The following is a 25,941-nucleotide window of genomic DNA, read 5'->3' as shown; positions in this document are numbered from 1 at the left end:
GCACGCTATTTTTGCCAGTTTCTTGCTTTTCCATGTTTCTGAAGAGGCAGCCCAATTTTGCAGGTGTGCCACGGGTACTCTGCCCTCTTGGCTGTGTGCCCAGGTGGGGCAACGCCTAGTTCGAATGATTAATGCGAGAGCGTTGATTAATATGCGTCATCAAAAAGTGTCCGCAAATTTTGTCTCCACGTTTATGTTGTTCTGTAAAGATATATGAAAAAAAGTTTGAGTGCATGAGGTATTGGGGGAAAAAATCACGCTAAATTCTAAATTTGGTTGATTTGGAGTAATTAGTTGATTCATTAAACGCCAGAAACACACTTAGGCTTTGCAATAGCCACGGACGTCGATATGGCACTTGGACATCAGAATATCCATGGCGCCAATATAGTATGTGGATGTTTTGCTTTTACAATGCTCCAGTGCAGGTCCCTGCAGTAATCTGAAAACGAAAATAAAATAACATAAAAACAAAAGTAAAAAAAAATATTGAAATTAAACAAAAAATAGAGGGTGAAAAAGAGGGCGGGGAAAGGCTCTCGCATTTTCGCTCTTAAGCAGACTTAGGTGGAATCCTGTAATTTTTGGTGGCATAACTGATTCATGTTTTGAATAATTAGATAGACCACACTGGAGAATGAATGGACCAAGTCATATGGTTCTAACTATGCGGAAATTTGAATTATTTTAGTAGTCACAAAACTTTGAAAATATAAGATCAGACCAGAGAAGGTTCTTGGTAGGCATTTCACAATTATATCGCATTTGCATTAGGAGTGAATTTTTTTTTCTCAAAAATTTTATGAAAATAGGGTGTGTGTGCTTGGATTGGCTTAGCTTGATTTCACTGGTGGTACAGTGGTGGCCGCAGTAGTCTGTGTGCACCAAAGAACTGCTACTTTCATGCAGTTCTCAGCATTGTATACATCTGAGTGCTTGAGTCTGATTGCAGTTCTTGTTTCTATTTTTTTGTTTGTAGTCAGATTGTGTAATTCGTGCATTTTCGTACAGACACTGTTTGTTTTCTCTGAGATTAGAGACTTTTAGTATAGCGTATGAGCGCTTACGTACGTTATACGCAAGCACTTAGCGGGATGTTAGTGTGGAAGTCGCAAGAGCACTTCTAGTTTACCGTACAACAACCCGAATGCAACGATAGCCAAGGCCGCAGTGGCGCCATCGAGTGTTATAATGTAAAAATATTTTGTGTCATATTTTTCGCGCTTAGCCAAGGCATTGGCCCAGCTTATTCAAGTTGTATCACGTAGACAGCCGGTTGCATGGTGTCCCCAAATGAGTCATGCTACGAGCACTGCGCCGATGTCAGCACCAACACGTGGTACGAGCACTGCGGCGGGCCAGCCACGACCAGTCATGGCTTTTGGCAAGGCTATGACTACGTTGGCGTAAAAATTCAAATGAAGCCAATCCACAATCTGCGGTGTTTTGTTAGGGTTAGCAACGGCGGAATTGTTACGCAGGATCCAAAATAGGGCAAGTTTATCAGTCATTCCTTCAGCTGTCGGCGAGAGGAGGCAAAGCGATAATCACGTGTACCATTTAAAGGCAATGAATACGCCTAAAAACCCAATAACATTGACAATTTCTCTCTGAAGCAGGCGACGTGGGCGCCGCCATGTTGGCAACACTATTTTTCCTGGCGTACGCAAGAGCGTGCACGCTAAATTCGAAAAATAGCATACGTAAAACCTCGGTTTGAAATAGCATTTGGCGCATGCGCAGTACGAATGACGCTATTTTATAGCGTACGCTATGCCTTTGCATATGTCTACGTACGCTATACTAAAACTCTCTATTATGAACTGGTGCAGCTTATAGCTCCTTTGTACACATCCATGTCCCATTTGCATGTAGTGTTTTGCTTTGTGACATGCACCAACTAGCGCAGGAAGATGCTTTGCTGAGGGATGGCCTCAACCCCTTGTTCTTCTCCCTGCAGTACATCAACGACATTGAGACTGACTCGGCCTACCGCAGCTGGCCAAGCAGTGTCCAGGACATGCTGCGGCCCACCTACCCCGGCATGCTGAGGCACGTGCGCAAGAACATGTACAACCTGGTGAGTCTCACCACTTGTCATCATGTGTCATCACCATTTTTTGCCTGCCGGACTCTTGGTCATTGCTGTTAATCTTCTGACTTGTGACTTGCACAAGTTTATGTTAGCCATGAATGAGAAGAAGCTGTCCCCTAGTGGATTAAGCTCACTGTGTTGTGTTTTGAGTGCAGCTGCTTATCTGTCATTGTATTGGTGCACAAGAGGTTAGTAAGCATGTACTGTTACCACGTGAATGGTAAGTAATCTATAATTGAGTTTCTTTTCTCTTGTTCTTTCAGTTTCACCAGGCAAACTTATGCATCACATCTAAGTTCATTTCAGGTTGTGTGAGAAGGCAGCCAAAACCAGCGGCACTATAGCTACTTCTTGATTCTTTGCCATTTGGGCTCTTGGGGCACTCTGGTTTGTGGGTTGAAATGAAGTGAAATGATAAAGAAACGATTCGATCACTTCGCTTTGATACCATAAATACCCCCAACTTTGTGGACATCGGATAAGGTTTGGGTAATGCACACATATCTTTTCATTGTTAACTATGGGTGTCATACAGATTTGAAATGTGGATGTCCAGGGTGATTGTGGCGATGTCATGTGGAAGGCCATTCCATTAGTATATGGCTGAGTGTGGAAGGAATAATGTAGCAATGGGCAACTTGAAGGGGTGGCCAGTGTGGAGTGAATTGCATGCTGGAGGGGTGATGTGTGACGAATGATGAAGTTAGCTGCAAGAAAACTTATGACACAAGCACACACTGCCAATCTGATGGCAGTGAGTTAGGTTTATTATACGTTGGACTCTGGTTTTAAAGGTGATACGGTAAAAGCTGGTTAAATTGAAACGCAGGGGAGCTGGAAAAATTTTGAAATTATTCGAAAGTTCGAATTAAGAAATGACCGATAAATTCATTTGATGAAATACAGGGCAGTGGTTGCCTGATTTTAAGATAAGAACTGTGCGACAGTGACTATTTTCTCTTTATTCATTCGATTCTTTATTGCGTGCATATTGTCGGGAGCAGTGAAGTAGAGCTGCTCCAAAATCATAATGGCCTCTCTCCCGCATCCTTCACAGTGCGACATGATGGAGCCCCTTGCTATCGCATCACCCCTATCATAAATGGCACGGTCGCATGTGAGAGGGCTTTGCCGCACAAACGGCGAACCGCACGTGACTAGTGCTATTGCACAGTTTCAGCACTCTTGATGAACGGAACCAGGCGAGCGGAAGTGAAGGAAACAACTAAGAAAAGAAAAAAAAAGGGGACAACTAGCGATGCGCCAGTCAGCGTCTGAAACGGTGCTCAGCTGAGTTAGGTTGGTTGGCTGATGCTGGCTGATCGAGCCACCCTCGCTGCAGTCTGGCTTGAAGCTGAGAAAATTGAAACCGAAACTAAGCAGTCGAACTGTTCTTGGAAACGGGGCTGAGTGTTTTTCGTCATGCCTGCTGTCGCGCAAATGTCAGAGGTGCGTGAGCTACTCTGCAAAATAGAGCTCAGGTTTTGAGTAGGGCAATGCCGACAATCTCTTGCTGCTCTGGTCATACCGGATGCAGCCTCCCTTCATAAGCCCATTCAAATCAACTGGCTCAAGACCCATAGCATTCAAATTAAGGAGCATCCAATACCATAGACTTGCCGCCGCGGTGGCTAAGTGGCTATGGTGCTCGGCTGCTGACCCAAAAGACGCGGGTTCGATCCCGGCCGCGGCGGCTAGAATTTCTTTGGAGGAGAAATTCTTGAGGCCCGTGTACTGTGCGATGTCAGTGCACGTTAAAGAACCCCAGGTGGTCGAAATTTCCGGAGCCCTTCACTACGGCGTCTCTCATAGCCTTAGTCGCTTTGGGACGTTAAACCCCACAAAACCAAACCAATACCATAGACTTACATGGGCATTGGCCTGGCCGGGACCGAGCTGGCAGTTCGAATTATCTGGATTTCCGAATTAATGGGGGTCAAAGTACCGTATTTTCCGGTGTACAAGACGCACCCTTGTATAAGACGCACCCGCCATATGTGCAGGCTGTCATTGAAAAAACTGGTATATAAGACGCACCCGTGTATAAGACGCACCCCAATTTACCCAGTTCGGCTAGTGAGGCTTAATTAAACATGCTTATGCGACCATCTCAAAATGCGCCATCCGTGTGAGAAGTTCTTAAGCAAAGCTAAGTGAGCGAAAAAGGCAACACTCACGCCATACCAGCCCACGTTTTAGCACAAAAGAAAAAAAAGCGAAAGAACTCTCTTTATGTCCATAACAATTTATCTTTACATAAAACCTTCAAAGCCTTCATCTTCGGATGCGCTATCGAAAAGGCAACACGTCTGAAGCATTCTCTTCGCACTACGTACTTGCAAAAGGTGACTAAAAAAAAAAACATCGGCTTCTCTTCGCTTGTCTTGACAATGGCGAGAAGCGCGACTGTTGCCATCTTTTGGCATTTCACATTACCTTTGCTTGGGGCCTCCGAAACGGCCGCGTGTTTAAGATCCCGGAAGTGGTCAACCCCGCCGTTTCATGATAAAGTTCACCTAAAATAGTTGCGCACGGTGGTCTCCGTATTGAAGTAATAACCATGTTACAACCGCGTTATTGGTAGTAATATTTTTTCGGTGAAAAAAGCTTGAACATGAACCTGAGTAATTCCTGAACTCGCAAAAAAAAAACAACGGAAAATTCGCATATAAGACGCACCCTTGTATAGGACGCACCAGCAAGATTTTTGAAAAAAAAAAACCGCTTCTTATACACCGGAAAATACGGTAATAAGCTTTTACTGTATGTTAGTGTTGTATGAGTAGTATAGCATTAATAGGATGATTGAATGAATCCGTCACAATTTTTTAATGCCTCATGTGACCTGAATTGAATGTAAATGTCAGAGCCAGTGTTTGGCTGTTGAAATCGAAACCAAAACAAAATGAGAAAAGAATTTTAGTTTTAAAGTATTTACAGGTTGCAAGCGAATTTTACATGGTGATCCACTTACACTGTCGTGCACTTCGTTCAAAGGATGTAGACATGCAGCAAAAAGTTGTTTTTTTGCTTCTTTATTGGAGGTGTTTCCTTCTAACAGTATGTCTGTAGTGATGTGGCTTGTGCAGGGTGATGAGCAGATAGCTTTGCCTAGCATTGCAGGCACTGCTGGGTATTTGCGAGAGGCAGTGAGAATAGCCCTTCATGAGGCAGCTTCATTCTTTACCTTTTACTTTGTTAGCTTGTTCAGTGACCATTAAAGTCGACATAAAAAGTAGTGTGGTGTTAATAGTTCTGGCCATTATTTTTGTCACTTGTTTTGAAAGTACTGGCTCCTATTTTGTTGGCACAGTGACATTGCACGCATGTCACCGTGACCGGAGGCAAAAAATTGCTGCAAATGGGGAAAGCTGATCTCGGAGTACGCATGCCGTCATGTGATGTCGTTGTCTGTGAGATTAATCAGTCTGGGATGTGCTCTGGAAAACTGCGAATGTCGGCACTGGCTGTATCTAAGGTGACGGGCAATGCTCACTTACTTTTGCTCTGTGAGTATTCAAGGTGATCAGTTGCACAAGCCAGCCCCAAGTGATGCATCTGATCAGTTGTTGAGCAGTCTTGTTACTGCAATGGCATGCTATATGTCACTGCACAATGCCGCTAATGAGCAGGCATAAAAATTGTGTCCTGATTATAAGCTTTTAATGGGGGGGCAGGAGGTATTTCTGGCAGAGCAAACATTCGAAAATGCTGGTAATTAATATATGAGGCTTAATTTGGGCACATCTCTTAGCCTGCAGTCTCTGTTGTTTCTTGATTGTCAGTGCATGCAGCTCACTGATGGCCAATGACGCGCATTTTTCTCAGGTGGTCATAGCCGATCCTTCCAAGGACAATGCCAAGGACATTCTCAAGTTGGCTGAATCCTTCTACATCCACCGGGCTCCACTGAGGTAAAAAAAATAAATGAGGTGGCTGATAGCGGGAGCTGGTTGTGCAGCCACCTCATATCTCTTTCAGGTGCCAAATAAACTTGCTGAGAGGAAATATTATTTAATGCCTAAAACATGATGGGAAGGTGTCTTGGAAGTGAACAGTAACAAAAAATTATGCAAGATTTTCAGGCTTCAGCACGTATTTATTGTGTCAACATTTGTGAACGTGTTGCCTTGTGAGCAAGGATTTTATAGTGCTCAAGTCATGTCTACCAGTATAGACACTCTCACTGTGTTTGCAGCTACAGTCAAATCTCGCTACAATGATATTCATGGTACCTGTGAAAAATTTCACTGAAGTGGAAACTTCTTTGTGAAATTAGACTAGAACATTGAATGGTAATATACTTGTTAACTCGTGCACAACGTTTACTTCCAAAATTTTGTTAGCTTTGGTTTTTTGTCGTTTTGAAACTGGCGCCCTGGTGTGATTTTCAGGGCACCTTGGAAACTTCGAATGGGGGACATATTCGCCTAACAAACATACTCCCTGCACTAGCCACCAGCATTCATGTTGTTTTTTTTTCATGCAAATTACAAAAACGCTTATTTTCGACCTGAGAGAAATCGTGCGAAGACCACGCTGCCTGTCCACATTTTGGTATCAACGAGGCATGCGTGCTCTCGCGTTGCATGCATATCGAAATCGATGCTTTGTGCGCTGGTTTTTGGATGCCGATGCTTTTGACGCTGACGACTCCGCGCAGGCGGCCCGTAATGTACAAATGCATGCCGACTGCCGGCACATTGAACAACAGCAGATTGGCTATGCACTGCTTCCTAGGTGTGGCTAGGCCTAACATGCTCTGCACTGAAGCCACAGCGAAACCACTTTGGAACTATCCGCTGCTTATCGTGAAAGGTGTAACCTTGTTACCTGCTGCTGCTGACACAGTAACCTCACATTAAAATGAACACAGAACTGGTTCCCGTCTTGCCTTTGTTGGTGAAGTGAGCGGGCCAGCAGAAAGCCGCCTGGCACAAACAGTTGCGGGTTGCACGTGCCCAGCACGAGCTGTCAGAGTTATTGGCAGAACCATCACAGGCACTCATCTTTATGTCGCATGTCTGTGCATTAATTCCGATTTCATTGGGAACGTCAGTGGAGCCATTGAAAGTGCGAAGTGACTTCGATGGTCGTTCCTGGTGAAACCACATGTGATACTATGTGAGAATTTTTGGATGCACACACACATGTGCACAGCACATGGGCACATGCACACACACACACACACACACACACACACACACACACACACACACACACACACACACACACACACACACACACACACACACACACACACACACACACACACACACACACACATGCACGCACACGCGCAATCGCTGCTCACTCAAGAAAACTTTGTTGAAGTGTAACGGTGCTCCGAAAATTGTTCACTATGGGGGGAATAATTGTATTGCTGTATGTGATTTGCTAAAGGGGGATCAAGAATATTCGTTGTTGCAGATAGTTCGTTGCAGCGGCATTTGATGTAGTGGGGTTTGACTGCCTCGTATGCATGGGGTGATAATCTTACTTCATCCTTTTGTCTTCTGCTGTATCCAGGATAGGCCTGGTGTTTGCTGTGAACCCTGACATGACCGTGACAGGAAACCAGGATGCAGGCGTGGCCTTGCTGAATGCTTTCAACTTCATCAGTCAGAACACTGTGCCTTATGATGGACTCTCCTTTATCACTGATGTGAGTGATGTTTCTTTTGTTGCACTGGCTCGGTCAAATTCATTGTGCATGGATCGTCAAGGCTTTATTGAATGCTGTGTGCACTTAGAGTTGTTTTTTCTCATCATGCTTTAACATAAGCGCAACCATATTTTCGAGTGGCTTTAGGAGTTTAGAAAAGAAACTGTAAAAACACAAGCACAAACCTATTTTTGAGTGGCTTCAGGAGTTCAAAAAAGAGACTGTAAAACAAAGTTTACTAAGGTTGAAAAAAAGGGAACAAACGATAGGTATTCCATCACTCATCACTCCAGGGGATCAGTGATTAAAAATGATGCTCCTTTTCTCTCACCTCAGCTCGTACACTCTGAGGTGTCAGGATAAAAGTAAAGAAAAAGGTCAGGACTTTTCCTGGACCCATGAATACTCACACACTGCTCGGTTTGCCTACTTCTGTTGGCCGCACCCATTTACCTGCACTTGGGTCAGTAAAAAGATCTGGCAATAGAAAATGAAAAACGAAAATTGGTTTTGAGGAAAGGAAATGACCAGTAACTGTCTCACATATCTGGGTGGACACCCAAACCATGCCATAAGGGAAGGGATTAAGGGGGAAGTGAAAGAAGGAAGGAAGAAAGAAGGTGCCATAGTGGAGGTCTGCAGAGTAATTTTGACCACCTGGGGATCTTTAACATGCACTGACATTGTACAGCACTCTCACCTCCACTGAAATGCGGCCATAACCATGTGCAAACGTTTGGTTTGGTTTCTGGGGTTTAACTTCCCAAAGCGACTCAGGCTATGAGAGATGACCACCTGGGGTAGCTGCAAAAGCTGACAGCTTTTGCAGCTACCCGAATTGTGCCCATGACATCATGGCCGTCAGGGCTGCAGCTACTGGCAGCATGTGACTCACCATGACATGACCAGTACTCGTGATGTACACACTTCAGAAAATAACCCCAAAACCCATCACTACATGAAGATCATTTGGCCTGTGAATTTTAAAAAGCACAGTTTCCAGGGACTCATACTTAATTTCAGTGCTCAAAATCATTTATTCTACACATTAAAATCTACTGGCAGTCTTCAAAACTATCTCATAGTCCCTTTAAGAGTAAAATGTTTCACATTGCAGTGAACAGGGTTGTTTTATTAATGAGTGGTGATGTCTTTTCTGGCATTTTTATAGTTTGTATTATTTATTTATTTATTTATTTCGGAATACTGTCAATCCCATCTTGGGATTTTTACAGGAGAGGGCAAAACATACAAATACAGGTTCAGTGCTAATTTTTTTTTTTTAAGAGTAGAAAATAAAGGCAAAACACGCAATACAAATGGCAATAATAAAACAATCATGTCATCAAACTGATGATGTCACTTGATTACAATAAATACACTGAGAAGAGTACTGCAATACAAGAATACGAGCAAGGTTATGATGTGAGGAATGAGAGTACAGAACTCTCAGCGAGGGTAATAAATTTGTCTATGGTGCGTTGGGCTGTGACTGACGGATGCAATTGATTCCAATCTCGAACAACTTGTGGAAAAAAAGAATATTGGAAAGTATTACTGCGACAGAAATATTCTTCAAGGGTGAGTGCATGCTTGTGACGTGTTCCTCGTGTAGTGTTTATACGAACAAAGTCTGTGGGAGACATCTTTAATGCATTATTAAGAAGTAGATACAAAAACTTTAAACGGTGTAATTTGGCACGGCTGGTCAGCGTGTGAAGCCCTGCCGTGCGTAAAAGATCTGTGACTGAATGCATGCGGCCGTAGCAGTTGAAGATAAAGCGCACGGCTTTCCTTTGCACCATCTCGAGCGTGTTAACGTTCTTTTTAGTGTGGGGGAACCAGGCTATGTTGGCGTATTCTAAGACCGGACGGATAAAAGTGACGTAAGCAAGAAGTTTTGTATCGGATGTAGAATGACGAAGGGCCCTTTTAAGGAAAAATAACTTGTTCAATGCTTTGCTGGCTATGGTTTGAACATGCGTAGACCAGTTTAAGTCAGAAGTGATGACTACACCCAAGTAACGATATTCGGTCACACTACGGATATATTCATGTTATTCCAAGAATACACATAATCCAATTTACACTTTTTTTTTGTAATAGACATAGAGACCGTTTTTTTCAAAATTAATTACCATCTGCCATTTATTACACCACTCTGCAATTTTTCCTAGAGCATTGTTAAGTTTTTCCTGGTCATTAGAGTCTTTTATTTCTTGGTACAGCATGCAGTCATCCGCGAATAGTCGCATTTTTATTTCGGTTTCATCTGATATGTCGTTAATAAAAAGTAGAAACAACAGCGGGGCTAAAACTGTACCCTGAGGTACTCCTGAAAGAACAGGTACTAACTTGGAGGCATGATGGTCGTATTGTACAAATTGATAACGGTCAGAGAGGTAATTACAAATCCATCGTACGAGTGGTCCATCACCAAATATAATTCTAAGTTTAAAATGGAGTTTAGCATGAGAGACTCGGTCAAAAGCCTTGGACAGATCCAGGAAAAGGGCATCGATTTGTGACTGATTGTTGAGGCACTGCGCAAAATCATGCATAATTTCTACTAGTTGCGTAGTCGTTGACAAGCCACTACGAAATCCATGTTGGTTTCTGTGGAGTATGTTATTGACTTCAACAAAATTTGTCAGAAATTTCAAAATAATGTGTTCCAGTAATTTACAGCATGTACATGTCAGTGATATGGGTCGATAATTAGCAGCAGATGAAATATTGCCAGATTTATGTACCGGAATTACTTTCGCTACTTTCCACTCTGCAGGAAGGCTACACTCGTCGATTGATTTTTGATATATCAGGCAGAGGTATTTACTTATAGGCTCGGCATATCGCTTGAGAAATTTGTTCGGGATTCCATCTGGTCCATCACATTTCTTATCATCCATGTTTAACAACATCATAAGCACTCCCGCCTCGGGTATTGAAGGAGTGCCTGACAGCGTGGTCTTACATTCGAATGCAGGGGTAAGGTCAGAGGAGTTGTTATCATGTGTGAACACTGACTGAAAGTGAGTGTTAAAGGTGACAGCGTCAAGTCCTTCGGTGGATTTTGCCTTGCTGCTTGAGCGTTGGGAACTGAGATATCTCCAGAATTTGCTGGGTGCTGTTTTAATGAACCCATTAAGTGTGGTTTTACAATAAGTCAGTTTAGCAGACTTTATTTTGCTTTTTAATAAGTTAGTTAGAGAGTGAAGGCGAGTAAGGTAGTTTGCAATCGGGCGTATTTTGTTTGATTTTCTCAGTCGTTTGATTTTACGTTTGAGGTGGATAGCATCGCGTGTCATCCATGGATTCTTTTTCTTTGTGCATTTATTTACAGTGGGAACTAAATGCACAATATTTGTTCATGCGGTTTTCGTCGGTAGTACGTAATGAACGTTTCCTTGTTGTTACTTACTGAACACATAAGAACTATGTCTGAGCAAATAGTGTTTTATTTTTTTGTTATGCATCAGATGTTGAGCTGGCAATAAAATATTTTTCAGGTTTATGCAGCAGTCAAAGGTGAACCTGTCACGACAGAGACAGTGATTGCCCAGTTCAAGCTCAAGTTCCCTGGAGAAGATCTTGAACTCATCTTCGGAGAGGATTCAGACTATGACACTGGACGCAAGGTATGTTCATGTACTGCAGCTTAATCTGCTAGCCGTTTTTAGGTAGCGACTGGCATTTAGTTCATGTTTTTTGCTAGCTTTATGCTTGAATCAAAAGGTGCGCTTGCATGAAACGCAAATAAAGTCAGGTGTGCTGTAGCCATCAAGTGCCTGCAACAGAGTTTTGGGGGTTTTTTTTTGTAGTTGCTGTTCTCTCTTCACCCCTGGGATTTTTATGTCCTTTGTGCATGAGTTTTTTTTTTTTTTTCTTCTTTGCCCACTGTTCAGCTGGCTTGGGAGTTCATCAACAAAGCCAGCCTCACCGGCGCCCCCCAGGCACTCCTGAATGGTGTCCTGTTGAAGCAGAGCCATGTGAGTACCCACTGGCGCTTATCTTTTTGAACCAAGAATAACGCCAAAGCTCTGTCTTGGGCAGCATGAAAGGCGCAAAGCGATTGATGTTTTTACAAAGCACGGATAAGAGTGCTGTAATCGCGGCGCATTCGGGCGCACACAGCGCGCTGTCAGGAGGTATGTTTTAAACTCTGCGGGATTTCATTTTTTTCCGAATAAAAATGGCCACGTTAAGTCTATCTCGTTGGAAGTACCTGGATTGGACAATATCTGTGGAGCTCCACGACTTTCCAATTGATGCCTGAACGTTTAAAGCTATATTTAAAAGTTGATTTATTTATCTGGACTAATTATTCAATTAGGAGGATCAAAAAAAAATGGCAGTGTAACTTTAGATAAACCCTAACAACAACCACGCGATCTCAGTTCTGAAGAACACTTAGTTTTTTTTTTTTAAATCTTGGTCCAAGTTAGCTGGGACACCCTGTATATGTCTTGACCAAAAAGCTCCCTTTCACATGCTGGCCTTCTACACTGTGGTTGGCATGTGATAGCCTTAGTCGCTTATGCGCCATAAAGCACCACACAACAAAAATCAGATGCTGGCTAATGTTGGTGCTGTCAGGAACATTTCCTGTGTGGCAAATGGGATCTGCGTTCGCTTTGGAATGAGAGCTCTCATGAAGGGGGAGGGGGACCAGCACAGTTGCTGTAGTCACTTCATCACTTTGAAACAGGGAAAAACTTCTGAAAGCTTTTTTTCTTGTGGTTTGAATGACAGTCCTTTGTGAAATCATAACTGATAGCTCTGAAAAATGTTTGGTATAGTAGCGCCGAGATTCGGCCACAGACTGGCCTGTGGACAAGTGTAAACATACTTTGTGAGTCATATAAAATATGGGAAACGTTGACTGATGCTGCCACAGTGCGCACTATAATGTGCATATCATCATCTTTTTTTATTGGTTAGCTGGTGACCAGATAGACATATAAGTAGAAAGGTAAACAAACAAAAAAAAGCAGTGGCAATGCACTTTTTTTACTTGTTTTTACACCTTTTCACCTTCCCCTAAGACATAAATCACAGTGAAAGCTGGACTTCAGTGCCCCTTCCCTCCCTCTCAGTGCTCCCATTCTTTTAGTGCACTGACACTAAGGTCTCCCTCCGGCGAATCTCGCCACTCTCTGCCTGGCTGTACCAGTTACCCACCGGTTACCTAGTTGGCCTCCCCTAAGTGGCTGGCGGGTCACTTAGGTCACATGACCTTGTGACATCATCACAACCTGCCCATTGGATTGTGAGCAAACTGCTCATTGCGGCAGGTGGTAGTTCGATTAATGATCGGTCGCGAGATAGAAGCTGGGTCTCACAACCCCCACAGGTGGCAGCACCTGCCATCACAAGGCAGTGGCGCATCACCTAACTGCTGCACCACTGCGTGAGAATTGGTGTGAGGACTCTCAGCGATCTGTGCATGAAAGTAGAGTCACCAATTTCGCATACAGTCAAACCTCGTTATAACGAACACAGATACAGCGAATTATCGGATATAACGAAGTGAAAGAAAAGTTTGGTTGGACATGCTTTATTTCTATGGGAGTTCTATCTGTATAACGAAATGAAAAATTCAAAATTCGACACTATATCGGTTATAACTAAGCAGTTTTGTATTCACAGGGCTCAAAATGCGCAAACAAGCAGGAAAAAATTTCAAAACACGCTAAATTCTGATCTTTTGAATCGCCCACACCTAAAATGTGTTTGAATCACACGCGCTTCTGCATGCCACGCCATCTAGGGAGAGCGAATGAATCTAGCATCAACGGCTGCCTAGCATGTGACTGACACGTGATCGAACCAACGCCCGGGCTCCCCGGCCGCCCTCCGTCACGATTGCCGACTCGCGCGCTATCTCTATCATCTCTGCAGTTCATTCTGTAGACGCCGTCGCGGAACGCGTCGTAACATACAGCAGTTTCGCTTGAAACGAAGATAAAGATATTCAGGGCGATTGACAGCGGGCGCAAGGAAAAGTCATTGCCGCGGACTTCGGTGTTGCGCCTAGCACTCTATCAACCATCTTGAGCGCAAGGCAGAAGGTTGCAGATGTCCACTCTGCAGGAGCCGTGAAAAATGACAGCAAGAGTGTTAGGCTTTGTCACCGCCAGGATGTTGAAGATGCTTTGTTTGCATGGTTCAAGGACGTTATAGCGCGTAACCTGCCTGTGTCTGCCGTCCTTCAAATGAAGGCGAGAAGTCTGACTTGCGTCTGAGGCCACAATGACTTTCATGCAAGCAGTGACTGGCTGCAGCGATTTAATTACCGCCATCGGATTGTTTGCCGCTTCTTGTCTGGCGAAGAAGCAGCCGTTGGCGCTGAGAACTGTGAGTAGGCAGAAAGCTTCCGCATGCAACTGGAAGGCAGGCGGACAATTTCGGCGAGACAACATGGCGTCAACTGGCGGTTCCAAACGTTCCGTTCGAGGAATTCATCTGTGCACATGACAACTTGGTTGTGGTGCCCGAACTGACCGACCAAGAAATTGTTGATCAGGTGGTTTCTACAGATGATGCTACAAACAGCGACACATGTGAAGATGGCGAAGTGCGATCGATCTCTCAGCAGCGCCGAGGCCGCTGACATGGCCAGGAAGTTGACGGGGTACCTCGGGAACCTACCTGTGGCCAAATCAGCTGACACCAGGAAAGCGCTGCTCTGTGTTGATTTCGTCGAGAAATTTAACCTGTCAAGTAGTGTGAAGTTCCGCCAAACGAAGATTACGTCATTTTTTAAATAAATTAGTTTTTATGCCTGGTCAGCATCCCGATTTGTGAGTTCGCTCTTGCTTTCCAGTATGAAATGCAAGGCGAGGTTTGACATGCTTATCCACGCGCTAAATTCAAAAATAGTGCATTTTTTCAACCCTGTGCTGCCCATCCTAAAGTGCCCTTTACTTGGGTTTATTAACAGACCTTTCCTGCAGGAATTTGAGTGCATATTTTTATAACGAATATTGGATATAAAAAACGAATTTCTGCGCAAAATGCGACTTCGTTATAACGAGGTTGGACTGTATATGGACAATAACCCATTGACGCTATCGCGTCATTCCCTTTTAGTGAGGAGCTTAAATGTCCCCTCTAGTTTTATTGCGCTTGCACTAAAGCCCCCCCCCCCCCCCCCCCAATCACCGATTTTGCCGATCTTTGTCTGAAGCCTGCTTGTGCTTGAAAACAGAAACCGAAGTGAAAACTGTAGTGCTAATGCACCTAGTTCCCATTTGGGCTAACTCCACTAAATTTTTCATTATTTTTTTTCCCCACCTGAGCCAAGCCCACTTGTATAGCATTCTCAATGAACAGTACAGCAATGCAAAGAACTTTTGCTTTTGGCTACAGTGCCTTTTGTCTTACAATGAGACTACTGTTTCTACGTTATGCACATGCTCTCAGGCACCCAGAGGATATAAGCAAAGCTGCTTTGCATTTCCCCTCCTTGCCTTTCCATGAATCACGTTCCATGCAGCATTTTGGGTTTTTATGGGGTGCTACAAAAGATTAATGTGGTTGTGGCCAAGTAGGGTCCACGGGTGCGTGAAGACCTTTGTTGGCACACAGCATTGCACTATTCAGTGAGGTCTGATGCTGAATTGCAGAGTGGTCTCACATTCGGTCAGTTGGATCTTTAAACCATCATTTGAATGGAGTTTCCTAAGATGCTGCCGCTGTGTTCTCCTGCCATTATATTAAATGAAGATGAGTGGTTTTTCAGAGTCTTCATTCTTAGCACTCAGCCTCTTGTCATGTGTCTTTTTTAAACTTGCAGTTAAATGCCGACATGTTTGAGGAAGCTGTCCTGACCGAAATCATGAAGCAGACTCCCATGATCCAAAAGAGCGTCTACAAGGTTAGTCTTAATCAACTCTAATTCTCCAAACTAGCTGGCTGCTCCTTTGTGTTTGTGTTTGCCTGTTTTTTTTTCCTTTGAACAGGGCTCAAGGGCTTGGGCATGCACTCGCTACAATGGGACAGTTATTCTTCAGGCACATGCCTTGTTTGGATGCTATGTCTGTATGCTTAGCTGATGTGTGGTTTATTGTCATTTGCAATCAGCACTTCTAATGAACACTGAGTTAATTTTTCACAGCTTCAGTGCACTCAAGCTTCTTGGCATATTGAACGTCTTTTCATGTTGCTGTTGTATAAGTTAACATGTGAGACAGGTTTTGTCAGTATAGTTCAACCAGCATTCTTGCTTTGACCTTTTGGCCCCTTGATTTTACTGTGACTTGTGCCACAGTGCAATAATATCTGTGGGTTGTGCAGCTGCTGCTGCATGTTGTGAGCTTAACATATGTAAAAAAATATTAACGTAATTGGATGAGCAATACATCTATGCACTGACTCGAGCACAGTTCACTGCGAGATTTTAGCGTATGCAGGTTTTGGCATAGAACTTAAAAGAGTAAAGTGCAAAGCATAGTAGAAAGTTATACCTGTCTTGTTTTCTCTTTTCTTGTTTTGCACGCCAGCTTACATGAGGTGTACAGAAAATGCTTCAGTTCTCCCAGGAAGCTGCCACTGCATACGCTTCCTTGTGCCTTTGTAAATAACTCACACTGTTAGAAAGAGGTGTCAGGTTTTGTCCCCAACGTAAAAGTACTGGGAAACATTGCTTGAACATGTTTGAGCGGCCTGCTCAGGTTGTACTAGGTAACAGTGCACTTGATAGAATGGCATTTAGTTCTGCCTTACTTTACTGGCACATTTTGCCTTTTTTGCTTGCAATATGCTTTTTTGACTCATTAACTTAACTATGCAGGCCACTCTCTGCTAAGAGTGTACCTGAAGCTTCTGGTGCATAGTTTGAAGCATTTGTCATGGGAAGACTGCTGAAGAACAGGGGCAAGGGAATTACCACCAATTCCAGCTTCCCTGACACTATGGTGAAAGGCAAAAGGTCTTGCTTTCTTTCTTCAGCAGTACTTCTGTGAGATGCTTTGCGGAATAAATGAATGCACCAAAATGGCCTGCTGCTTAGACGCATTCATCCAAGGTTGTGTTCATGTTTAGGCAGCCAATGTGCATCAACTCAAGCAGGACTGCAAGACATTTGTGTTCTTCTCGGTCTAGCCCCCCTCACTGCCCCAGTGGACTCATGGTGCGTTGACTTTTGCAGGGGGACCTGAATGACTCCCAGAGTGTGCTTGACTTCTTGATGGACCAGCCCAACATCATGCCAAGGCTGAACCAACGAGTGCTGGCTCCAGGCGCCAATTTCGTGGACCTGACGGGACGAGTCGGTCAGTTGTGACTGTCTGCTGTCTTGGGTAGATGCGGTTAGCATTGTTGTGGTGATGCTTTGGTAGTTGATATGATGCTCATGTTATCTGTGCTTATGCTTGGTTTAGATAAGAAACAAAGGAAAGTGCGAAAGCATGAAGCGTAGCTATGGGAAACATCTCCTGCAGTGTTCTTGCATTGCTGCTTTCTGAAAACTGGTTCTTATAAAGATTGAATTTTATGGATATGAACAAGTCAGATAAGCTGAGTTTAGTTGCAGGCACGTGTAATTTTTCACTTAATGCTCCATTGATGTTTGTTACTAAATTTAAGATATGCACCCATTTGTTGTCTTTGGGAACTGCTGCTTCTGTCTGAGGGCATATTAGTAAAAATGTATTGGAATGGATGAGTTTTTATGTTCTATATGTTTTGTGGCTTTGATGCAATCGTTCTTTCAAGAGTTAACAATAGACATCATGCAAAGCACTTGAAGTGCACAGTATATGCTACCATCCAAGCCAAAAAGAAGTAGGAATAAAAAAGCCCTCAAAGTGAACCAAAAGGAATCAGCAAAAGCAATCTAATGCAATATTATGATAATACAGCATTGTTAACCCTCTAGCAGACTTGGACGAGCCAGGCTTGTCTTACGCTTGCTGTCATTTCTGGCTCATGTTATGTCCAGTTTGTCATGTGTTTTCTCACACTTTGTGTCTGGTTTAAGGAGAGTAGTTGCTTCCGAAGCATTTTTTTTTTGTTTGCCGACAGATAGCAGCACGGGTATTAAATGGCCATTTTGTTACCATTTTCGTAAAAACAATATGACCATTAAGGGTCTAAGGGCATATGTGACAGGCATAAATTCAGCGAAATCCGCTTTTATACTGATTGTTGTGGTGAAATTTCTCAGCACTTTTGAATCCTATAAAACGCAGGCAAGGGCATACTAGCATAAATGGCTTATTGCATTGATCAGTATGTGCTTACTGCTTACAGTTCAGCAGGCATTCCAAAAAATTGGTTCTATGTTAGTAGTGCTGTTTATTAACTTACGATCACCTTACGTCTTGTACGGAGCATTGAATAAGGTGCGACCACTGTCGAGCACCACATTGAAACCGGTACCCATACTCCTCTCCGTCAGCGCCCCTACCGTGTGTCACTTCCTGAACGCCGTCTCATCGCTGAGCAAGTGGACGATATGGTACAACGCGGCGTTATTCAGCCATCTGCAAGTCCTTGGTCCTCCCCAGTTGTCCTGGTCAAAAAGAAGGATGGCTCGATACGATTTTGCGTGGACTATCGCCGGCTCAACAAAATTACGCGCAAAGACGTCTACCCGCTACCCCGTATTGACGACACCCTTGACTGCTTGCAAGGCGCCGAGTTCTTCTCCTCTCTGGATCTCCGTTCCGGCTATTGGCAAGTCCCGATGTCTGAGTCCGACCGTCCTAAAACGGCATTCGTTACCCCTGACGGCCTATACGAATTCACCGTAATGCCATTCGGTCTGTGTAACGCTCCCGCCACGTTCGAACGAATGATGGACAACATCTTGCGCGGCCTCAAGTGGAACATTTGTCTCTGCTATTTAGATGATGTTGTTGTGTTTTCGCCCGATTTTCCGACGCATCTCCAGCGCTTGCGCCAGATATTGAGCTGCCTCACCCGTGCTGGCCTCCAACTTAACCTCAAGAAATGTCACTTTGGCGCCCGGCAACTGACAATACTCGGCCACCTCGTATCCAAAGATGGCGTCCTACCTGATCCTGACAAACTCCGTGCTGTGGCTGACTTCCCTAAACCGATCTCTACGAAACAGCTGCGCCGATTTGTGGGCCTCTGCTCCTATTTTCGGCGCTTTGTCCCTAATTTCGCCTCTATCGTCGCGCCCCTTACGAAACTCCTCAATGGTCCCGCCGACCTGTCTACGTGGGACTCTGCCTGCGATGAAGCTTTTGCTGCGCTCCGTCGCCTTCTTACTTCACCCCCTATTCTTCGGCACTATGACCCCAGTGCTCCTACTGAGGTGCACACCGACGCAAGCGGAATTGGCCTCGGTGCTGTCCTGGCCCAGCGCAAGCCCGAATTTTCTGAATACGTTGTTGCGTACGCCAGCCGTGCTCTCACCAAAGCCGAGTCGAACTACACCGTGACTGAAAAGGAGTGCCTGGCCGTAGTGTGGGCTCTCACGAAATTTCGCCCATACTTATATGGCCGCCCGTTCACCGTCGTTACTGATCACCACGCCTTGTGCTGGTTGGCCTCCCTCAAAGATCCCTCAGGACGCCTTGGCCGCTGGGCGCTCCGTCTTCAGGAATTCGATATTACCGTAGTCTACCGGTCGGGCCGCAAGCACTCCGACGCTGACGCCTTGTCACGCTCGCCACTGCCCTCTCCTGCGCCTTCTTCCCCCTTATCTGATTCCCTACTCGCAGCGCTCACTACTACGGACATGCCCAATCAACAACGCCAGGATCCATGGATTTCATCCTTGCTCGATGTCCTTTGTGCACACTCTACGTCCTCCTTCCCTCGGGCCCTTCGTCGCCAAGCTTCCCATTTTGCCATCCGCGACGATCTCCTATACCGCCGCAACTATCGTCCGGACGGCCGAAAGTGGCTCCTCGTGATTCCCCGACACCTTCGGTCTGAGATCTGTGCGCACTACCATGCCGACCCTCAGAGCGCTCACGCTGGATCGCTAAAAACCTACGAGCGCCTACGGCAGAGGTACTACTGGCGGGGCATGTACAACTTCGTTCGTCGCTACGTTCGCTCCTGCACAGCCTGTCAGCAGCGGAAGTCGCCACCTCGACCCTCGACTGCCCCGTTACAGCCATTACCATGCCCGGCTCGCCCTTTCGATCGTGTGGGCATCGACCTATATGGGCCGCTCCCCTTCACGACCGCCGGGAATCGATGGATTATCGTTGCCGTGGACCACCTCACTCGGTATGCTGAGACCGCTGCCCTACCTGCGGCTACTGCTCGCGACGTCGCCTTCTTCCTTCTTCATCACTTCGTCCTGCGCCACGGCGCTCCGCGCGAACTTCTCAGTGACCGCGGCCGTGTCTTCTTGTCTGCAGTTGTTAGAGAGCTTCTCGATGCGTGCCACTCAGTTCACCGTACCACTACTGCTTACCACCCCCAAACCTACGGCCTCACCGAACGATTCAACCGGACTCTTGGGGACATGATCGCCATGTACATTAGCTCTGACAGCTCTAATTGGGATCAAGTCCTTCCGTTTGTGACCTATGCATATAACACCGCATCTCAGGCAACCACCGGCTTTTCCCCATTCTTTCTTTTATTCGGGCGCGAGCCTTCCTGTCTCCTGGACACAATCCTTCCCTACAACCCCGACAGCTCGGAATATACTTCCCTTTCTACATTACCCGCCATGCTGAGCAGTGCCGCCGGTTGGCTCGCTCCTTCACCGCCGAACGTCAAGGACTCCGCAAACATGAGTCCGATCAACACACGCCCGCTGCCCAATTCTCCACTGGATCACTGGTCTGGCTCTCTGTTCCGGCTGCGTCCAAATTTTCGGCCACGCACATTGGTCCTTACTGTATCTTAGAGCGTACGTCACCTGTGAACTATATCATCGAACCGGTGACACCTTCTTTGGACCATCGCCGCCGTGGTCGCGACGTCGTTCATGTCAGCCGCTTGAAGCCTTATTACAGCCCTCTCGTCGTCTCCTCGCCTTGAGTCGCCAGGATGGCTCCCTCTTTCCGCGGGGGCAGTTGGAATGAAGAAGATGATACAGTACTACCAACGACGACGAAGCGCTAGCGCCGAGGTGAAGAAGAAGAAGTCCGTAGAAGGCTCGTGCTGGAGAACTGCCGCTTGTGTGCCGGTCCCTCGCCTCGCTGGTTCCCGGACTTCTTGCGCCAGGGTCTTTATCGCTGGTGCTTCAACGTGTCAATAAACCGCTCTACAAAGGTCATTTCTGGCTTTGGTTGCTTGAGTGCTTCCTTTTCTGTTTGTTGCTGCAGTGGTGGGGCTGACTCCTGAGGACTTTGCATCCCTGTCTCCCCCTGATATGGGCGCCACGTTTGCATCTCAGGTCCTGTACATCCTGCCTAAAGGTAAGGGATTTTTTTTTATTGCGAAAGCAATACTGCTAGCACTTTTCTGCCGTCGGAGGAGGTCGTTCCTTCGCTCACGTGACAGCGTGACGTCACGACCAGAGGAGAGCAGGGGCCCCAACTCGTCTCTTCGGTCGTAGTCGTTCCTTCGCTCGGCGCGGTGGCTACCACGTGACGGCCTCCTCGGTCTGCCGCGTGAGGGCGCTCGCTAGGAGAGGATAAACGGGGCGCCGCAGGCGCGCTCCGCTTAGTCATGTCTGAGGAGTTGTACAGTCGGGGACAAAAGTCTCCGGACCACAAGTTCCTCAAACGAAGCTTATAGCTCTACTATCAGACACCGGCTAGAGACCGCACTTGTGGAGATGAAAGAACAAAAATTTAACTTTTACCTCCACAAGTGTGGTCTCCAGCCGCCGACTAATAGCAAAGCTATCGGCTTCGTTAGAGAAACACGTGGTCCGGAGACTTTTGTCCCTGACTGTACAAGGCGTCGCTGAAGCGACGTGCTGCGCGCAAACGCCGGCGCCGTGCCGAGGAGACAGATGAAGAAAGGCAAGAGCGGTTGGCTAAGCAACGCGCCTATGCCGCAGAATGGCGAGCCCGGCGGCGTTCTACAAGTTCAGTGAGCGAGAGTAGTTTCATGGACTCTCTGAATGACGAAGATTAGAGTAAATCCTTTAGTTGCACAAAAGGCGAAGCCATGCCAAACCACCAGCAGAGCCAAGCGCAGCCAGGGAGCTATTGCTTTCGCAATCACTCAGGCTTAACTAGAGCTAAGCCACAGCTAATTTTTTTTTTTACTTGAGCTCAGCTGTCTTCTTTGCTTTCGTAATGTGAGTGTAAGGGGGAGGGCTGTGATGACCAGTCTGTCTGCACATTGACCGAATGTAAATGCTGCAAATGCTAGTGCAGCTTCTCCATGTCTGCGTAGAGAAACATGCACTGCCCACTCTGCACCATGTACCATATCTACTCGATTCTAACATGTCCTTGGTTGTAATGCGCTCAAGTTTTTCAGTCAAGAAAAAAAAAAGTGCAACCAACCTTTATTGCAAAGGCTCTAATGTCATGACGAAGTACTAAATGGGTCATTGTCTTTCTCACTTTTCCCCATCTGGCTGGCAAAATTGTCATCATTTATTGTTGCTGTCAGAAGCCTCCTTGTCGCTGTCAGCGGCCAAAAGAATTTCATCCTCGGTGCCATTCATAGCATTTGCAATTCTGCGCTTGGAGACCTTGATGATCATGGCTAATCAATTATTCTTTGGCCGTAAAGGGTTTTCACTACTAATTTTTCATTGCTCAGTACCACAAATAATAAAAAAAGATAGGAACATTCCCCTATGGTCTCCTTGCTTTACAGTGACTGTTGGCTTTCTTCATGTGTGTGTCAAAAGGAGCCCCAGGGGTCATTTAACTTCTCTTGTCTGCCCAGTAGCATAACGAGGGCCTTGGTTCTGGCAGTCTTGTTGTCATAGGTAGCATAACAGGGTTCTTGCACAGCTTCTGCCCTCACCATTCTATCATGTTCCGCGTGACACTCGCGGTAATACAGGACATACTACGTCCGCTGCTATGGACGAGGGTGACTTCGGTGAAAACTCTCAAGATTCGAATACACTGCATATAAATACATACCCCCAAAAACAGAAGATTGAAGAGCTGTCGCTGTAGTTCAATTGGTAGAGCACCCTACGCGAAATTCAGAGGCCGCGGGTTCGGTTCTCTCCCACTGGTGGCATGTAGTCATTTCTTCTTCTGCTTTCTTAAATTATCTTTCAACCATAAATTGAACGCACTATTAATTTCCCATTGATCAACATCACAAATTAAAAAATAAAAACATTCTTCATTTACTGTTGGCTTCCTTCATACTATGTATGTCGTAACGAGCCCCTCATTTTCCCTATTCTCGTGTGCATAATTTATTATGAGGTTGTTTTGACAGAGGCAGTTCATGTATTTCGAAACCGAGTATTGATACATCGTGTCATGCTTCTTGCTCAGTGGATGCAGAAATCTCTTCTGATGAAGTACTGAGTATCGGCTTGTGCTCGGTGTATTGTGCTCATAATATAATTGGTACTGTGCATGCAGACCGGACACGTTACTACCCACTGACGGCCTGGTTGGTGGCAGACTTTGACACACCAGAGGGGCGCCGCCTGCTGCGAGATGCCGTGGAACACCTGGTGAGTTACATACACACGCGAGTATGCAAAGTATGGGGGTCTTGTTTGTGTCTTGGTACCATGTGCTGGTTATGGGAAACCATAATGGGCGAGGCCATTGAGAATGAAGTGCATGCAAGGGACAGGGGTTGCTTTGTGTTGGCCTGTGCTGGAAAGGACCTTTAAAAAATGCACGTTATATTGACTTATGTGGCTTTTCATGACTTGAACAAATGGCAGCCTCCTTTAGACAGAAGGTTCTTCTGACGATGTTGATGCCGAGTGGGTGAACCTTCTTATAGCTATTTTGGTCCTTTGTGCTGCCTTATGGAGGCCATTGTTGTTTAGCTGCTTTCTTAACAGAACTGGGTACTAATTTTCTCACAAAGTCTAAATTTTCGATCGTCTAGTTTTTTTTTTCATTTTTCTCTGCCCTCTTGGTCATTATGTATTTCATCACCTGCTTTTCTTATCACTGCTTCTCGTTTCCTGTTTCTGGCAACCAGTTTTGCTTTGCTCAGGTTCTGCTGTGACTAATGATACCAGCTTGCAGTATCCTAATGCATAGTTTCAGTTGGACTGTTTACGGTTGGTGAGAAAATGTCAGTGTACAGCTGTGCACAAGCACATCCGTCCTAAGTCAAAGAACTTAGCTGCACTCACACCCAACTGCACCCCATTTGGCCCCATACTCACCCTTAAAAATGTAGTGTTTGAGAGCTCAAGGGGTGCTCTTTTTATACGTAAGGTGTGCAGGCGGTGCAGTCTGGTGCACTGAGTGCCAAGTGTGATGTTCTTTGTTTTGCTGCCTTGTTTCCAGCCTTGAACCAGCTCATAGGTCAGTGAATGGGAAACTTGGAAGTCTCGGATTTTCACTGCCTACTGCACACACTTGATTCTAACATTCCCTGAATGCTGTCATGCATGCCCAATTTCGGTGTTGCTTAAGAAAAGCTGTTTTTTTTGGTTGGCAAGAAGAAGGAACTTAGTTTATTTAATTGTGCACATTCATTAAACTTGTGGGGTCTAGCATCCCAAAGTCACTCATGGACCATGAGGAAGGCCGTGGTGGAAGGCTTCGAATTAATTTAGACCACGAGGGGTTCTTTAACATGTGCTGGTGTCACACACCATGCTGGTGCTTTTTGTGTTTCACCCTCATCAAAATGCAGCAAATCCACAGCCTTGGGATCAGCACATGCACTTTGATCTTTATTAGTATATAATGTGTTTTCTGGGGAATCTACCTTGGTGGATCATGTTCTTGATAAAGGAATAATTAGAACTGGCAGCCCATCTGAATGCATCTATATGGATCGAAAGGAATGCTACAAAATTCTCCTGCTTGACATGTGCCATTGGGCTGCATGCATGTGACTGTTAATCATAACTGTTCTCTTTTGCCCACACGTGACCGCGCTTGGTTGGGTATTGTTCAGTGCCGACTTCCTGCACAGTCTGATCTTTCATACCACCCCATAGGCTGAGTCACTTTGAGACTTTGAACCGCCATAAAAAAAAACTTTCGTACCACCCATTCTAATTTTAGTTCAAATTTGGGCAGGTCCTTGTATGTCCAAAACATTCAAGTCTGGGCAACAGTAATGTCTGAAAGCATCTGGGTACTAATAGAATGCACCAATCAGTGAAGTAAGCGTTAGGCTTGCTGAAGTTAGCGCACTTTTTATTTACTTTTAAAAAGCTTTGATATGCAATTTCAAAATTTCATGTACGTTGCCATCAGTCACCCTAGGCGCTGTGATTGCTGGAGTGCTTATGCTGCTGGTGCATGCAGTTCTGTGCAAAGTGGTGGTGGTGCATGCTCCCCTTTCTCACTGCTTTTTCTCTGCTAAGCTGTGCACGATGTTTTTATGTTTGTTTCAGGCAGCCATGGAAGACCCTTTGTTTGACGTAAGCATGGGGGAATTCCGCGGGGCTTCTTTTCTCTTCTTGTTTTTCTGAGTTCTCTGCCAAGCAGCACCATTTCTTCTTCTTCCTGAACCGGGGAAAAAAAAAAAACAGAGAGAAGCTTAACTTGTGGTAAAAATTTGTGCTCAGCAATGTAGTCTAGTGCAACGTGATGGTGTTGCATCTGGGCTCTCTTGTTGCTGCTTGGCAGTGCTGCTTGTGGTTTTTGTCTTCCCATCTGCATGCAAAGGCTGTCCATGGGTTTCTGTGGAGAGCTTTGTTGTGCCATGGTTATTTTGCCCGTATTGGAGCTTAGTGTGTGCGGGTTATAGGCTGTCATGAGCAAGCTTTTAGTGCTCTAACAGATGACAAGTTTAAAGCTCATAAATTAAACTGCAATCACAACCATTTAACTGCATTTGTGAAATTCAACCCGTGATCTCTCCAAAGAGTCCATTCTGACAAGGCACGCCACGGCCTTGAGGTTTTGGTAACCCTCTTAAAAGCATTCAAGTGGCAGTGCATAAATTTTTATCACGTGGCTGTGCCGCTACATTTTGGTGGTGAGGCTGGGTGATGAAGTTTCTCCAAGTGTTCTTTTCTTTTTAAGATAAGAAAAAAAAAGCTCTTTTTACTTTTTGCAACCTCCGAGACTCGAAGTGAATTGGTTGTAGCTTAAATGCACAGTATTATGATGTGTGCCTAGGTACTTGATGAATTTGATTTTAAAAGAATTGATAGTTG

General features: G+C 45.3%; 1 protein-coding gene across 1 annotated transcript in view; it reads left to right on the top strand.

Annotated features, from left to right (window-relative positions):
• The window catches only part of Uggt (UDP-glucose-glycoprotein glucosyltransferase), a 159,105-nt gene that overhangs the window by 93,828 nt on the left and 39,336 nt on the right, over positions 1-25,941 (top strand). Inside the window, exons 13-22 of the mRNA XM_089546007.1 lie at positions 1,961-2,080; positions 5,924-6,009; positions 7,625-7,760; positions 11,270-11,398; positions 11,666-11,749; positions 15,559-15,639; positions 16,912-17,035; positions 21,026-21,118; positions 23,216-23,310; positions 25,174-25,200. Of these exons, the coding sequence (XP_089402133.1) occupies positions 1,961-2,080; positions 5,924-6,009; positions 7,625-7,760; positions 11,270-11,398; positions 11,666-11,749; positions 15,559-15,639; positions 16,912-17,035; positions 21,026-21,118; positions 23,216-23,310; positions 25,174-25,200 (975 nt within the window). The remainder of the gene's footprint in view (positions 1-1,960; positions 2,081-5,923; positions 6,010-7,624; positions 7,761-11,269; positions 11,399-11,665; positions 11,750-15,558; positions 15,640-16,911; positions 17,036-21,025; positions 21,119-23,215; positions 23,311-25,173; positions 25,201-25,941) is intronic.

This window comes from Amblyomma mixtum, chromosome 5, assembly GCF_055824585.1.
Source record: "Amblyomma mixtum isolate Tamu chromosome 5, ASM5582458v1, whole genome shotgun sequence".
NCBI classification, from domain to species: domain Eukaryota; kingdom Metazoa; phylum Arthropoda; class Arachnida; order Ixodida; family Ixodidae; genus Amblyomma; species Amblyomma mixtum.
This window is presented reverse-complemented; position numbering and strand designations above follow the sequence as displayed.